Genomic DNA, 14,844 nt, shown 5'->3' on the forward strand with positions numbered 1-14,844 from the left:
GTGCCTGGGCCGGGGATGGGGAACGTGGAGAGCGCGGACGGGGAGGCGCTGCCCCGGGGCCCGGGAACGCCGGCGGCCCCGGGGGGAGCCGGATTGTTCGCCCCGGGCAAGATGCCGATGCCGGAGCCCTGCGAGCTGGAGGAGCGTTTCGCCCTGGTGCTGGTGAGAGGCCGCGCTCCCCGGTTGCCGGTGCTCAGCCTGAGTTCCCGGTGTGCCCCCCTCGGTTCGCTCCGCCGGTGATCCCGTTGAGCACCCCCCCGGTTCATCCCTTCCCGGGACTCCTCCCGATGCGCTCTCCCGGACCGGTTGGCGGGCACCGGGCATCGCCGGGACGGCACCGCCGCCCGGAGCCACCAGGGGCGGGCGGGGAGCGCCGGTGCCCGCGGGGATGGGCAGCGGCCGCGGGGAACACCCCACCCGGGACAGCCCCGGGGGTGACGCCACTCCCGGTACCACCGCGGGGGCCCCTGAGGCCCGGGGACTTTGTAAACCGGGAAAGTCCCGTCGGGGCAGCGCACGGGGCTGGAATTGTGTTTCTCCGTGGGTGCAGGGGACCTCAGGGCTGGGATTCCCCGCTGGGTGGGAGGGTTCCCGGTTTCCCGGTGGATGCGGGGGTTCCCGGTGGGCTCGGGTACCCTGCGCCATCTCCGTTCGGCTGTCACAGCCGGGGCGGCGGCCACCGCGGTGCCACCGGGACCACCAACACCGCGGAGCCGTCCCACCGGCCCTTGGGTCGCCCGCGAGCGGTCCCGGTGGCCCCTCCGCGGCGCCGGCTTTGTTTTGTCGGGGGACACCGCGGGGACACCGCGGCTGGGTGACATCGCTGCCTCCCGGCCCCCGGCAACCGGCCCCGCCATCCCGGTGGGAACCGCCGCCAGCGGAAGCCGCGGCCGGGCAGGAAATGCCGAGTGCTGTCCCACGGGGCTCTGAAAGCCGAAACCGGGGGCACCGGGGGGCACCGGCACCGCCGGCGGGGGCGCGTCCCGCCGGGAACGAGCGGCTCCCGGCGGCGCTGCCCGTCCCGCATCCCACGCGGGGCGGATGCGGCCCCGGTCTCCGCGGGGCCTGTGGCGGGGGGGACGCGTCCTGCCGGTGCCGGGAGGGGTCAGCTTGCAGGGTGGTGGCACCAGAGTCTCCCCCAAAATGTCCCCGCGGCCGTCGGCAGCCCCCGGTGCGGTCCCGGCTTGCTGCCGGGGGTGGAAAATATTCCATCATGTGATAGAGCTCCGGCGGCCCCCGGAGCCGTGGATCCGCCCCGGAGCCCCCCAGCCCCGGGGAGGGCTCCAGCCGTTTCCCGGTGGGATTCAGCCCCGGGATAAACCTTGGGGGGATCCCGGTGGGGCCGAGGGAGGAGGAAGCGCCGGGCCGGGAGCGGCCGCGCTCCCACCACAAAGGCAGGAAACGAAGCGGCGGGAACGCCGGGACCGGCGGCTGCGCTTCAAAGCCCCCCGCGAGTGCCCCTCGACCCCGCCCGGGGTCTCTGTGCGTCTTTTCCGCCTCTGTTCCCAGGGATTTCGCTGGTGGCCACGGGGGAATAACCGCAGCCCTGCGGGGAGGGGATGGTGCCGATTTGGGGGGCGGTTTTGGCGGCTCCGTGCCCGTGCTCATCCGTCTCGTGGGAATCTGCGTGTCCCTCACCCAGGGGTGCTTGGCCTCGCCCAGGCTCTGTCCCGGTTTCCTGCGGCTCCGTGGGATGGGGATGAGCAGGGGAGGGCTAACTTTAGCTGACACGGGGTGGGTGGAGCAGCCGCGGTGACGGCTCCTGATAACGGGGCTACCCGGAGCTGCGTCACCGCGGCCGCATCTCCCACCCGGGAGACATCGCCCAGCGCCATGGCAGCTCCCACTAGGGTGACATCGCCCACCTGGGGTGGCACTGCCCACCAGGGCAATCCCGTGGCCCTCTGGCATCATTGGTGCCCACTGTGGCACCCCGTTTGTCCTGTGCCCCATCCCAGGATGGATGCTGGGGTCCCCCCGTGGCTCTTCCCAGCGACCCTGGGCCAGCACCGGAGCTTTGTGCCCAGTGTCCGGGTGAGCAGACGCCTGTGCTGGGACTTGTGCCCAGTGTCCCAGTGAGCAGCCACCAGTGCCTGGCCTCGTGTCCGGTGTCCTGGGGAGCTGGCACCGGTGCCTGGCCTCGTGTCCGGTGTCCTGGGGAGCTGGCACCGGTGCCTGGCCTCGTGTCCGGTGTCCTGGGGAGCTGGCACCGGTGCCTGGCCTCGTGCCGCGGTCGGGAGCGGAGGCTGCGGTTTGTCGCTCGGAAGAGGGTGCAGACAGGAAGGATGCGTCAGGGACGGGGAGATTTGGTGCCGCCGGTGGCTGGCGTGTGGCCGTGGTGGCACAGCTGTGCCCGTGCCACATCTGTGCCTGCTGGCACATCCCAGTGCCAGGACTCTGGCTATGTCGTGGGTCAGGGTGGCCTTACAGGGGACCCTGGCTGTGCTGTGGGTGATTTTTGGAGGGAGCCAGGCTGTACCGTGGGTCTGGGTGCCCCTTGGGGGGCACTGTGCCCATGTCCCCCAGGGTGACACCCCACCTCTGTCCCCAGAGCTCCATGAACCTGCCCCCGGACAAAGCCCGGCTCCTGCGCCAGTACGACAACGAGAAGAAGTGGGACCTCATCTGTGACCAGGTGGGGACTGGGTGGTCCCTGGGGGTTCTGGGGAGGGGACAGTGCTGCTGTCCCAGCGTCACCAACGCCCTTCTGTGCCCTCCCAGGAGCGGTTCCAGGTGAAGAGCCCACCCCACGCCTACATCCAGAAGCTGCGCAGCTTCCTGGAGCCGGGTGTCACACGGAAGGTGAGGGGCTGGGGGCTTCGGGGGGAGCCTTCGGGGGTTTGGGGAGCCTGGGGGAGCGCGGCTCAGCCTTGCTCTGCCCCCAGAAGTTCAGGAGGAGGGTGCAGGAGTCGACCAAGGTGCTGCGCGAGCTGGAGATCAGCCTGAGGACGAACCACATTGGGTGAGTGTGGGGTCCTGGGGAGGGGTTGCGGGGTCTCAGGGAGGGGTTGCCCGGTCCAGGCTGGGGATGCAGAGTTCCGGATGGGGTGTGGGGTCCCGGGGAGACCTCGGGGTCCTGTCACCAGCCCCACACAGCTGCAGGGGAAGCTGGAGGCGCTTCAGGAACTGGGCCGGTTCCTGCCCCGGCCCGCGGGCAGCTCCCGGGGGCGGATGCCGGGGCGGATGGGCCGGCGATGACGCCCTGAACGAGGCAGCGTGGCCAGATCCTGGCCGGCTCCTCCCGACCAACCGGAGGGCTCTGTCGGCACCGTCCCCGAGCCGGTGACACCCCCCGGGATGCCCCGGGGCTTCGCGGGGCGTCGGGTGGGACGGGGCCTTGCCGGGGGGTGTTGGGGACATCGGCGGTGGCACGGCGGTGCCCGGGGTGTCTCGGTGGTGCCCGGGGTGTCTCGGTGGTGCCCGGGGTGTCTCGGCGGTGCCCGGGGCGGCTCGTGCACGTGCCGGCTGCTCCCCGCCGCCGGCCCCGCTCGTCCCTGCCCACGGACCCAAAATAGCAGCAGCCGGAGACAGGAAACGGGCTGAGGCGGCAGGAAAGGGGCGGCCGCGGCCCCCGCGGCTCCCTGACGCACGGCTGTGGGCAGCCCTGGGGACCCCCGGCGCTCCTGGGTGAATCCCCCACCCCGGGCACCCCCACCGCACTTGCCCCCCTCCTTGCCCCGACACCCTCCCAAGGGTCGGAGCATCCCGAATCCCTTCCTTTCCCCGCGAGGTCCCCAGGGTGCAGCCCCAGCACCCATCTCCGTTCCCCGCCCGCTCCCAGCCCTCGCTGCCCTGCGCTCCTCAGATAACCCCGCGCTGGAGCTGGCACTGCTGATGGTGGAGGGGCTGCGACCACCGCTGCAGCCCCGGGGTCACCGTCCCCGTGCCGGGACAGGGGGCTCCGTGGTGGAGGGGGTTGTTTTGGGGGGGGGTCCCCGGCTCCTGCAGGCTCTGATGGGTGCCTGGTGCCGCAGGTGGGTGCGGGAGTTCCTCAATGACGAGAACAAGGGGCTGGACGTGCTGGTGAACTACCTGTCCTTCGCCCAGTGCGCCGTCATGTGAGTGGGGGTCGGGGGGTCCCCGGGGTGAGGGGGAACCCAGGGAGGCCTCGGGGGGGGGTGTGAGGAGGTTCCCGGTGGCTGTGGCGGCTCCCTGGCTGCCGACGCCTGATACTGCTCGGCCCCTTATCATCCCTAAGGCAGGGACCTGTCCGCACCGCGGTTCGCGGGATTTTCAGACCCTTCCTGCCTGCCCTGGGGATTCCAGAGCCACCCTCCTGCCTCTCCCCACCCCGCAACCGCCCACTCGCCAGCTGCCTCAGCGCTTGCATCTGTGCTGGAGCCGTCTGCCGCCCCCCCGCCAAAGCAACGCGCCCCCAGCTGCGCGCGTGTCCCCCCCCCCGCTCCCCGTCAGGTTGGATTTTGAGGGCCTGGAAGGCGGCGAGGACGGCGCACTGGAGAAGCTGCGTGCCTGGAGCAGGTCCATCGAGGATCTGCAGCACCCCAGCGCCCTGCCCGCCCCTTTCACCAGCAGCCTGGCCCGCTCCGCCCGCCAGACCGCCCTACGGTACGTGCCCGGGGGGGGGATGTCCCGCTGTGGGGGGACGTCCTGCCGCGGGGGTACGTCCTGCCCGTCGTGCCTGGCACATCACCCCCGTGGCACGAACGCGGTGCCCGTGGCTCAGGCCGTGGCACGTGCCGGGCACGCCGCGGTCCCAGTTCTGCCTCGCGCCGTCGCCGTCCCGCCTGTCCCCTGCGCCCCGCCGCGGCTCCGCTCACCCCCTGCTCTGGCTCTGTCCCCTCGCCCCGGGGTAATGCACCCCATCTCTGCTTCCAGGGCCGGGGTGCCCCTCTCTGGCTGTGCTCTCTCTCTCTCTCCTCCGTGCCCACCGCGCCGCTCGCCCGCCCGCCGGGTAAGTACCGGGGCCAGCCCAGTGCTCGCGGCGGCTTCGCTCCGCGTCTGCAGACTCTGTCCCTGTCGCCCTGCGATTGCTTCTCTCTGCCTTCGCCCCCCTCCGAAATCCCGGCCGTCCCCACGCCATCCCCACGCCGTCCCCACGCCGTCCCTCGGTTCCCCGCGCACTGGTGCGGCGCCGGCGGGCGATGGCCCCGCTCACTGCGTGCCCCATCCCGCAGCTACGGGACGCTGCCCAGCCGCAGGGCGCTGAAGAACTCGCGCCTGGTGAGCCAGAAGGATGACGTCCACCTCTGCATCATGTGTCTCCGGGCCATCATGAACTACCAGGTACTGTCAGCCCACAGCGGGGACACCGCTGCCACCGCTGCCGCCGCGGCTGACAGCGGGTTTTTTTTTTTATCCTCCGTCCCCGCAAGTACGGCTTCAACCTGGTCATGTCTCACCCGCACGCCGTCAACGAGATCGCCCTGAGCCTCAACAACAAGAACCCGAGGTGAGGGAGGGTCTGGCGGGGTGGCACGGGGGTCCTGGGGGTGAGGCTGACGCTGATGGCGACGCCGTGCCCAGGATGAAGGCGCTGGTGCTGGAGCTGCTGGCGGCTGTCTGCCTGGTGAGGGGCGGCCACGAGATCATCCTCGCCGCCTTCGACAACTTCAAGGAGGTACGAGGGGAGCGGGGACAGCGGGTCCGGGCTGGGATGGGGGGAATGAGGGGAGACAGGAACAGGCTGGGATGGGGGAATGGGGGGAGACAGGAACAGGCTGGGATGGGGGAATGAGGGGAGACAGGGCCAGGCTGGGATGGGGGGAATTGGGGGAGACAGGAACAGGCTGGGATGGGGGAATGAGGGGAGACAGGGCCAGGCTGGGATGGGGGAATGAGGGGAGACAGGAACAGGCTGGGATGGGGGAATGGGGGGAGACAGGAACAGGTTGGGATGGGGGAAATGAGGGGAGACAGGAACAGCCTCAGATGGGGGGAATGGGGGGAGATAGGAACAGGTTGGGATGGGGGAATGGGGGGAGACAGGAACAGGCTGGGATGGGGGAATGGGGGGAGAGAGGAACAGGCTGGGATGGGGGAATGAGGAGAGACAGGAACAGGCTGGGATGGGGGAATGGGGGGAGACAGGAACAGGCTGGGATGGGGGAATGGGGGGGAGACAGGAACAGGCTGGGAGGGGGGAATGGGGGGAGATAGGAACAGGTTGGGATGGGGGAATGGAGGGAGACAGGAACAGGCTGGGATGGGGGAAATGAGGGAACCAGAATGAGGCTGGGATTGGGGAGCAGGACGCTGGGAATGGAGGAATTGGGGACCCCAGGGTGAATCTGGGATGAAGGAAACCCCAAGGGAAGGTTGGGATGGGGAGTCTGGAGTGCAGGGGATGGAGGGATCAGGGAAGATGGGGAATGGGGGGTCTGGGAGCTCCTGGACCAGACTGGGATCAGGGAGATGCAGTCCAGGAGATGGGGAGGGGGATGGGTGGCTGGAGGTTAACCCCTTGTGTGCCTGCTCAGGTGTGCAAGGAGAAGCACCGCTTTGAGCGGCTGATGGAATATTTCCGCAACGAGGACAGCAGCATCGACTTCATGGTGGGACACCCTGTCCTGGGGGCTGGGGGGAGGCTCTCTGGCGGGCAGGAGAGCTCCTGGTGACCCCGGCCCTGCCTGCAGGTGGCCTGCATGCAGTTCATCAACATCGTGGTGCACTCGGTGGAGGACATGAACTTCCGCGTCCACCTCCAGTACGAGTTCACCAAACTGGGGCTGGAGGAGTTCCTGCAGGTACGGGGTGGGCTCGAGGGTCGGGGGAGCTGTGCCCGGGGGGGGTTCCGCCATCCCTGACGCTGCCTCCGTGCCCGCAGAAGTCGAGGCACACGGAGAGCGAGAAGCTGCAGGTGCAGATCCAGGCGTACCTGGACAATGTTTTCGACGTGGGGGGGCTGCTGGAGGACGCCGAGACCAAGAATGTGGCCCTGGAGAAGGTGGAGGAGCTGGAGGAGCACCTGTCCCACGTATGTGAGCACGGGGTGGATGCGGGGACGCTCCGTGCCGGGTCTTGGGGAGGTCAGCGGTGACACCGGGGGGGTCCCTGAGCTGCTGTCACAGCTGCATCCCCCTCCCCAGCTAACAGAGAAGCTGCTGGACCTGGAGAACGAGAACATGATGCGGGTGGCGGAGCTGGAGAAGCAGCTGCTGCAGCGAGAGAAGGAGCTGGAGGTGGTCAAGGTGTGCTTGAAGGGGGGGCTGTAGGGAGCGGGGAAGGGTCCCGAGCCCCCCTCACCCCGGGCTGACGCTCGCCGTCCCCAGGAGACCTACGAGCACACGAGCCACCAGGTGCACACGCTGCGCAGGATGATCAAGGAGAAGGACGAGGCTTTCCGGCGGCGCTACGGTTCCGAGCCGCCCGCTCTTCCCAGCGCCGAGCCGCCTCCTCCCCAGCCCGAGCCCTTGGAGGAGACCCTGCGACCCCCCGTCCTGCCCCCCGTGGAGGCTGCGCCCCCCCCGCCGCCCCCGCCTCCCCCTCTGCCGCCCCCCGCGCCCCCGCTGCCGGGTGAGGAGGGGAAGCCGCCGGGGCACCCCAAAAACTGGGGAATCTGGGAGCTGGGTGTCGCCAGGGGTGGGAGGTTCCTTGGTGCTGGGCCGCTCCCGAGGCTGGGCAGTGCCCAGAATTGGGGTCTCACCCTCTGATGGCTTCACAGGGAAGTGTCCCCCGGCCCCGCCGCTGCCCGGGGCTTCACCCTCCATCGCCCTCACCGTCGGGCTCTCAGGTACGTGGGGATGAGGGGGAACCACGGGATGGGGACGGGGGACAGGGAGGGTGTCGGGACTGGGACAGTGGGGACAGGAAGGATGTGGGGACCGTGGGGACAGGGATGGTGTGAGGACCATGGGGACAGGGAGGATACTGTGGGGACAGGGCAGGGCTGCAGGCACCAGGGTGCAATCCTCAAGGAACACCCACTCAGGCCCCCCAGCAAGGGGATGGGGTGGCCCAGGGGTTGATGTCACCAGGCTCAGGGTGGGCACAGGACGTTTCCCCGCGCCCCGGCGGTGCTGAGCTGCCTCCCCCCCGGTGCTGGCAGCCATCCGGATCAAGAAGCCCATCAAGACCAAATTCCGCTTGCCCGTGTTCAACTGGACGGCGCTGAAGCCCAGCCAGATCAGCGGGACGGTGTTCAGCGAGCTGGACGACGAGCGTGTGCTGGAGGTGAGCCCGGGACCTCTCCCCGCTCGGGCACCCCCATCCCCATTTCTGACCCCCCCCCTCATCCCGCCAGGACCTGGACCTGGAGCGCTTCGAGGAGCTGTTCAAGACCAAGGCGCAGGGCCCGGCGCTGGACCTGGTGTGCGCCAAGAGCAAGGCGGCGCAGAAAGTGGCCGCCAAGGTGACGCTGCTGGAGGCCAACCGCGCCAAGAACCTGGCCATCACCCTGCGCAAGGCCGGGCGCAGCGCCGACGAGATCTGCCGGGCCATCCACACGTACGGCCCCGCTCCGGGCGGGAAACGGGGAGCTGGGGCAGCAGGGGGGCTGGAGAGGGGTCAGGAACGGGGCAGGGAGGGTCAGGAATGGGGTGCAGGGGGTGGATGGGGTTCAGAGGGGTTGGTTGGGGGGCAGAGGGTTTGGACAGGAGCCAGGTGATCTGGCTGGGGTTCTGGCGGCTCAGAGCGCAGGGGGGTCTGGATGGGGTGCAGGGTACGGTGCTGGGGTACAGTTGGGGTGCAGAAGGAACCAGGCAGGGTTCAAGGGGACTGGCTGGGTCGTGGAGGGTTTGGCTGAGGAGCAAGTGATATGGTTGGGGTTCAGGGGGGGCCAGCCATGGTACAGGGGGAGCTTGTTGGGGTGCAGAGGGTGCAGGCAGGGTGCAGCAGGCCTGGCTGGGATGCAGGATGGACAGGCAGGGTTCAAGAGGGCTGGCTGGGGTGCAGATGGTTTGGCTGGGAGGCAACTTGGGGTTCAGGGGCCCTAGGCAGAGTACAGGGCGCCTTGGCAGAGGTGCAGCGGGAGTTGTTTGGGGTTCAGGAGTGCCAGGCAGGGTTCAGAGGTCCAGGCAGGGTTTAGGAGGTCCAGGCAGGGTTTAGGAGGTCCAGGCAGGGTTCAGGAGGTCCAGGCAGGGTTTAGGAGGTCCAGGCAGGGTTCAGAGGTCCAGGCAGGGTTCAGGAGGTCCAGGCAGGGTTTAGGAGGTCCAGGCAGGATTCAGAGGTCCAGGCAGAGTTCAGGAGGTCCAGGCAGGGTTTAGGAGGTCCAGGCAGGGTTCAGGAGGTCCAGGCAGGGTTCAGGAGGTCCAGGCAGGGTTTAGGAGGTTCAGGCAGGGTTCAGAGGTCCAGGCAGGGTTTAGGAGGTCCACTCAGGGTTCAGAGGTCCAGGCAGGGTTTAGGAGGTCCAGGCAGGGTTCAGGAGGTCCAGGCAGGGTTCAGAGGTCCAGGCAGGGTTCAGGAGGTCCAGGCAGGGTTCAGGAGGTCCAGGCAGGGTGCAGGGGCTCTGGCTGTGGTTCAGGATGGCCAAGCAGCTCGCAGGGAGCCAGGATGGGACGCAGGGTTCCCAGACTGCTCCCCGACGCTGCGGTGCGGGGCAGGTTTGACCTGGCGACGCTGCCGGTGGATTTTGTGGAGTGCCTGATGCGGTTCCTGCCCACGGAGGCGGAGGCCAAGGCGCTGCGGCAGTACGAGCGCGAGCGGAAGCCGCTGGAGGAGCTGGCGGATGAGGACAGGTTCATGCTGCAGTTCAGCAAGGTGGAGCGGCTGCCGCAGCGCATGGCCATCATGGCCTTCCTCGGAAACTTCGCCGAGAACGTCCAGATGCTGACGCCGGTACGGAGCCGGGGAGGGGGGTACCTGACCCGCCCCGGGGGTCCCTGCACCCTGAACACCAGCTGAGCCCCCCCCGTTCTGTCCCCCTGCAGCAGCTCAATGCCATCATTGCAGCCTCGGCCTCGGTCAAGTCGTCGCAGAAGCTGAAGCACATGTTGGAGGTGGGGATGTGAGGATGGGCTGGGTGTGGGGGGTCCTGTGGGGGTCTTGCTCCCTCCTGACCCTCCAACCCCGCTGCTTTGCCCCTGCAGATCATCTTGGCGTTGGGCAACTACATGAACAGCAGCAAACGCGGTGCGGTCTACGGCTTCAAACTGCAGAGCCTGGACCTGGTGGGCAGCCCCTCCCCAGCTCCCCAGGACCCCCAGGTTCTCACCCCACAGCGCTGAGCCCCTCCCCAAATCCTCCTGCAGCTCCTGGACACCAAGTCAACAGACAGGAAGATGACTCTGCTGCACTTCATCGCGCTGACGGTGCGGGAGAAGTACCCAGAGCTGGCCACCTTCTGGCAGGAGCTGCACTTTGTGGAGAAGGCTGCGGCAGGTGCCCCTCAACCTGCGCCCACGGCCCCACCTCGCTGTCCCGGCAGCCGCTGACCCGTCCCGTGTCCCTGCAGTGTCCCTGGAGAACGTGCTGCTGGACGTGAAGGAGCTGGGCCGGGGCATGGAGCTGCTGCGGCGCGAGTGCGGGCAGCACGAGAGCGCGGTGCTGCGCGGCTTCCTGGGCGGCAGCGAGGGGCAGCTCGAGCGGCTGCAGCGCGACGCGCGCACGGCCGAGGTGAGGGCGGCTGGCACCCGGCACCGGCACCGACCGCGGGCACACCTGCTCGGCCACGCCTTGCCCTGCACGCCCCTCGTGCACACCTGGCCCATCCACACCTTGCTCTGCACGCTTTGTGCACACCTGCTCGGCCACGCCTTGCCCTGCACACCCCTTGTGCACACCTGGCCCATCCACACTTTGCTCTGCATGCTTTGTGCACACCTGCTCGGCCACGCCTTGCTTTGCACACCCCTTGTGCACACCTGGTCATCCACACCTTGCTCTGCACGCTTAGTGCACACCTGCTCGGCCACACCTTGCTTTGCACGCCCCTCGTGCACACCTGGCCCATCCACACCTTGCTCTGCACGCTTTGTGCACACCTGCTCAACCACGCCTTGCTTTGCACACCCCTTGTGCACACCTGGTCATCCACACCCGGTCTTGCATGGTTCCTGTGCACAGCTGGTTGTCCACACCTTGCTCTGCACACCTGATCCATCCGCACCTTGCTCTGCACACTTCTTGTGCACACCTGGTCCATCTATACCTTGTTTTGCCTGGTCCTCGTGCACACCTGGTCCATTCACACCTGGTCTTGCACGGTTCTTGTGCACAGCTGGTCATCCACACCTTGTTCTGTACACTGCTTGTGCACACCTGGTCATCCACACTTGGCCTTGCACGGTCCTTCTGCACACTTGGTCCATCCACACCTTGCTCTGCACACTCCTCATGCACAGCTGGTCACCCACACCTGGTCTTGCACACTCCTCGTGCACACGTGGCCCGTCCACACCTGGCTCTGCATGCTCCTCTTGCACTCCTGCTTTCCTTTGCACGCCCTGTGTCATTCCTCGTCGTCTACACCTTGTTTTGTACACTCCTTGTGCACACCTGGCCTATCCACACCTCGCTCTGCACGCTCCTGATGCACCCCTGCCCTGCTCTGCCCTGCTCTGCCATGCCTGGCACTCCCCCCGTGCCGGACACCGCCCGTCCCTGACCACCGCTCCCGTGCCAGGACGCCTACAACACCGTGGTGCGGTATTTCGGCGAGAGCCCCAAGACGACCCCGCCGTCCGTCTTCTTCCCGGTCTTTGTCCGATTCATCCACTCTTACAAGGTGAGGTGGGGCCGGCAGGGGATGCGCTGCAGGCTGAGCCGCGCCCCGGTGGGTGGGGGGGAAAGCTGACGCCCCCTCCCCACCCGTGCGCCCTGGCAGGACGCCGAGCAGGAAAACGAGACGCGGAAGAAGCAGGAGGAGGTGATGCGGGAGAAGCTGCTGGCACAGGAGGCTAAAAAGCAGGAGAAGGTTAGCAGGGGCAGGCACGGGGAGGGTAGGGGGCGCGGAGGGGACCGCTGCGTCCCTGACCCGCGCCCACCCGCGCAGCGGAACAAGTGGCAGCAGCAGGAGCTGATCGCCGAGCTGCGGCGGCGCCAGGCCAAGGACCACCGGCCCATGTACGAGGGCAAGGACGGCACCATCGAGGACATCATCAGCGGTACGGCCCCCTCGGCCCCCTCGGCCCCGCGCCCCGGCCCCGCCGGCCGTGGGGGCTGACGTGTCCCTGTCGCCCCCGGCCCCTGCCCATACCCCCGCAGCGCTGAAGAGCGTCCCCTTCACTGCCCGCACGGCCAAGCGGGGCTCCCGCTTCTTCTGCGACCCGTCCCACCACGACGAGTCCAGCTGTTAAGACCCCAGGTACCACTCTGCATGCCTGGATCCCCTCGGATCCCACCTGGATCCGCCCGGGTTCCCCCCGACCCCGCATGCCCCCTTCTGCACGCGCCCTCCCTGCATGGTGTCACCCCAAGGTGTCTGGTGTGCTCCGGTCCTTTGGATCGGGGCAGGCAAGGCTGGATCCCAGCTCTGGATCCCAGCACAGGATCCTGGTGCAAGGCTGGATCCCAGCTCTGGATCCCAGCACAGGATCCCAGCACAGGATTCTGGTGCCAGGCTGGATCCCAGCACAGGATCCTGGTGCAAGGCTGGATCCCAGCTCTGGATCCCAGCACAGGATCCTGGTGCAAGGCTGGATCCCAGCACTGGTTCCCAGCACAGGATCCTGGTGCAAGGCTGGATCCCAGCTCTGGATCCCAGCACAGGATCCTGGTGGAAGGCTGGATCCCAGCACTGGATCCCAACACAGGATCCTGGTACCAGGCTGGATCCCAGCACTGGATCCCAGCACTGGATCCTGGTGCAAGGCTGGATCCCAGCACTGGATCCCAGCATAAGGCTGGATCCCAGCACAGGATCCTGGTGCAAGGCTGGATCTTAGCACAGGATCCCAGCACAAAATCCCGGTGCAAGGCTGGATCCCACACAAGATCCCAGCACAGGATCCCGGTGCAAGGCTGGATCCCAGCACTGGATCCCTGTGCAAGGCCAGCTCCTGGCACAGGATTCCAGTCCCGATCTCGGTGCAAAGCTGGGTCCTGGCACAAGATCCCAGCACTGGATCCTCACATAAGGCTGGGCCCTGGCACAGGATTCCAGTTCGATGCTGGCACCCAGCACAGAGTCGTGGCACGGGATCCCAGCACTGGATCCTGGAGCAAGGCTGCATTCCAGCACAGATCCCACCGCAATGCTGGATCCCAGAACGGGATCTTAGTGCATCACTGGATCCCAGGGCAGGATGCCAGTGCACTACTGGGACTCAAGATGGGATCCCAGCACAATACTGGATCCCAGGCTGGTATCCCAGTGCACTACTGGGTCCCAGTACAAGGTCTCAGTACACAGCTGGGTTCTGTGCAGGGAAAAACTGGATCCCAATGTGGGGTCCCAGTGCAACACTGGAACCCAGAGTGCGAATCCCAGTTCATTACTGGTCCCAGCCCAGTGCCTGGAGGACTCCCCCTGTGCTGCCTGCACTCTGGGGGGTCACCTGGGCACCCCCCAGGCCGGGCCAGGTGTCCGTGGCTCTGTCCCTGACTGTCCCTTCCATCCCACAGCCCGAAGGTGGATCCGCCTGTAGCCGAGGAGCCCGACAGAGGGGTGCAGGAGAGGACTGGGGCTGCCTCAGTTTCCTCTCCTCACCCCCCCTCTGCCCCCCAGGTGCCCAGAGAGGCTCCATCCTGCCCTGACACCATGTGGGAACGGGGCCAAAATGTCCTCGTGCCACCACCCTCACGGGTGACATCCCTGTGCCCAGGGAGACCCTGCACCCTGCCCACCCCCTGCCCACCCAAGCAGAGGCCAAATCCAGCTGGGGTGGATCAGAAGCTGACCCCTGGGGTGCCCCCTCCCCGTCAGGGCCCCTTGTCCCCGGGGGGGTTCACTGCCTCCGAGCCCCCACACCCACTACAGGGACCAGAGGGGGCGACCCCTCCCACCCCGCGCTCGACACTTTGACCACTGATGTGAACACTAAGTGCCAAAAAAAAAAAACCAAACAAAAGGGACCAAAGCCAGGCTGGGGTGGGGTGGGGCACCGGGAGAGGGGCAGGATGGTGCCCCCCCACCCCAGGACCCCCTCCCCTGCCCGTACCCCCGCGGTGACTTTTTGTACATGTGAAATATATGGAGTCTTTTACATGGCCGGTGCCTGATTTGGGGGAGCGTGGTGGGGGCACAGAGGCACCCCCAGGCCAGAGCTCCTGTGTCTGGTGGGGGCGCAGAGATGTGCAGGCGCCAGACATTTGGCAAGGCTTTGCAGGGCTGTTATTAAATTAAAACCGTGGGATTAAGGAGAGGGGAGGGAACTGATCTGGGGAGGAATTGGGAGCCCCCTGCATCCCACCCAGTGCGGGGTGGTCTCAGTTCACCCCACTTTTGGTGGTTGTGGGGGACTGGGAACAGATTGGAGGCGGGGAGGGGCTGCAGGGGGAGATCCCAAAGGGAATGGAGGGGCAGGATGGGGCCGGGAGGGCAGAAAGGGCTTGTGGGGGTGGAATGTGGCCCTGGGGTGCTGGGAGGGGCAGGATGCGACCCCCAGCAGCGGCACAAGGGCCCGGCCTCCCTCACTGAGCCCCAGCAGCCCAGGGATTAGTCCTGAAACAGGGAATAAAAGTTTCCCCTAATCCTCTTGGGGGGATTACCAGCACTGCCGCGCCCAGGGTGGGATCCAGCTCCCTCAGCGCCGCCGCTGACCCGGGACCTTTTAATCCACCCACAAGAGCCCCCTGCTCCGTCCTGGGGGACACCCAGAGATGCTGTGGGCAAAGATGCTGCTGTCCATCCGTGTCCAGCCACGTCCATCCGTCCGTCTGTCTGTCTGTCTGCCGGGCTTAGGCGGGTCCCAGCTGCCCTCAGTGACGTCCAGCCACACGAGTCCCCAGTGCTCAGGGCAGGATCCCGGCGCACATCCCGCTCTGTTCCTGGGGGTCACCGGGGATGCT

At 67.4% G+C, this 14,844-nt stretch overlaps 1 protein-coding gene across 1 annotated transcript; it reads left to right on the top strand.

Moving 5' to 3' along the window:
• The first annotated feature begins 15 nt into the window (after positions 1 to 15).
• On the top strand, positions 16 to 13,954 carry FMNL3 (formin like 3). The gene is made up of 27 exons (XM_040088508.2): positions 16 to 162; positions 2,552 to 2,635; positions 2,722 to 2,802; positions 2,886 to 2,962; positions 3,975 to 4,058; positions 4,414 to 4,566; positions 5,136 to 5,244; positions 5,334 to 5,410; positions 5,485 to 5,578; positions 6,438 to 6,512; positions 6,594 to 6,704; positions 6,785 to 6,934; positions 7,047 to 7,148; positions 7,230 to 7,473; positions 7,622 to 7,690; positions 8,006 to 8,130; positions 8,201 to 8,403; positions 9,498 to 9,732; positions 9,825 to 9,893; positions 9,984 to 10,064; positions 10,146 to 10,275; positions 10,349 to 10,509; positions 11,519 to 11,620; positions 11,720 to 11,809; positions 11,888 to 11,999; positions 12,100 to 12,199; positions 13,459 to 13,954. The coding sequence occupies exons 1-26, from the start codon at positions 16 to 18 to the stop codon at positions 12,189 to 12,191; spliced, it is 3,057 nt and encodes a 1,018-aa protein (XP_039944442.1). The 3' UTR covers positions 12,192 to 12,199; positions 13,459 to 13,954.
• The last annotated feature ends 890 nt before the right edge of the window (positions 13,955 to 14,844 follow it).

This window comes from Hirundo rustica, chromosome 30 (assembly GCF_015227805.2).
Source record: "Hirundo rustica isolate bHirRus1 chromosome 30, bHirRus1.pri.v3, whole genome shotgun sequence".
Classification (NCBI taxonomy): domain Eukaryota; kingdom Metazoa; phylum Chordata; class Aves; order Passeriformes; family Hirundinidae; genus Hirundo; species Hirundo rustica.